Raw genomic sequence first — 1,288 nt, 5'->3', positions numbered from 1 at the left:
CCATCCAGATTAAAACAGGAAAAGAAAGTTTCGCTCTCTGAGTTAAGGCATGGGCCACAATGTTACCTTGCCGCCAGCTCCTAACATGAGAGAAAGATTTGGTTCGTAACAAACCAATTATAGACTCAATGTCTTTTACAATGTGTCCTATACTAGGAATAGAACAGTTTCCTTTAGCAAGTGCCTTGATAATAATTTCAACATCACCTTCGAAAATGGAATGCGTGAAACCCAGCTCAAGGATGAACTGGACTACTCTGTGCTATCAAAACCTCTAGTATTTCTATGGATGCTGGTTTGGGTGTTTTTTCAGCTAAAGCCGCCATGACCTAGCCCCTCTGGTTTTGGACTACCACCCTTATCCCTGCTTGATCTGATTCTACAAACATAGGCCCCATCAAAATTTGTCTTCACCATAGATCCTTCTGGGGGTTTCCATTTGATATCTCGCTATGTCAAAGCTTTCACACCAGACCGAGTATGGCTTTGAAATTCCATCAGTAGAGAAGCAACGCTCTCTAGGATTTTTCCTAATGGCACACTCGGTTCATTACACCTCACCTTGTTCCTGCGACACCAGATGGACCAAGCTACCGTTGAAAAGAGCGTTCCAGCTGTTTCACTTGCTCGCCAACTAAAGCTACCAGGTCTGTAAAATGCAAGATCGCTGGGTGGTCCTTCAAAATCCATCCAAATACCTTTTTCCCATATCGTGAGCAGCTGTTTGCATTCCCATTTTGCTTGCATCGTGTTTTCAATTTCAACACCACACTGAGGGCATGTCGGATCATCTAGCACTTTCCTCCGAAGTAAGTTGCATCTTGTAGGCAAAGTTTCGGAGCACGTACGCCATAGTAAAATTTTTATCTTATTCAGTGCCTTCATCTTCCAAAGGCGCCTCCAAAAAACACTCTTGCTTGCCATGTCTGACCCTGATGCTCTGTTCTATGTCTAGCTCACATAGCAATTGATATCCAGTTTTCACCGAGTATATTCCATCCTAGCATCTTGGCCAAATCATACAATCTGCCTGATTAGTGATACATAAAAGAATGGACTTTATTTTTGTTGCTTCAAATGGTAGAGAGGTGATCAATCTTCACACAGTCCCACTGTTTTGTGTCTTGGTCGAACAAGGAAGTGACTCGCACATCTCCTGGTGCACATATCTGTAGTGAACTAATCTTGGAAGGGAATTTTCTAGGTAGCCATTTATCCTAGTACACCCGAATGGTTGAGCCATCCCCCACTCTCCACATCAAGCCCGCTTCTATGACCAATCTAGCTT

General features: G+C 43.3%; 1 protein-coding gene across 1 annotated transcript; it reads right to left on the bottom strand.

Moving 5' to 3' along the window:
- Window positions 1–450: 450 nt before the first annotated feature.
- On the bottom strand, window positions 451–924 carry LOC142634880 (uncharacterized). The gene has a single exon (XM_075809131.1). It carries the CDS (start codon window positions 922–924, stop codon window positions 451–453), a length of 474 nt encoding a protein of 157 aa, XP_075665246.1.
- Between the last annotated feature and the right edge of the window lie 364 nt (window positions 925–1,288).

This window comes from Castanea sativa, chromosome 1 (genome assembly GCF_040712315.1).
Source record: "Castanea sativa cultivar Marrone di Chiusa Pesio chromosome 1, ASM4071231v1".
Classification (NCBI taxonomy): Eukaryota; Viridiplantae; Streptophyta; class Magnoliopsida; order Fagales; family Fagaceae; genus Castanea; species Castanea sativa.
The sequence above is the reverse complement of the archived record's forward strand: the minus strand, read 5'-3'. Positions and strand labels throughout refer to the sequence as shown.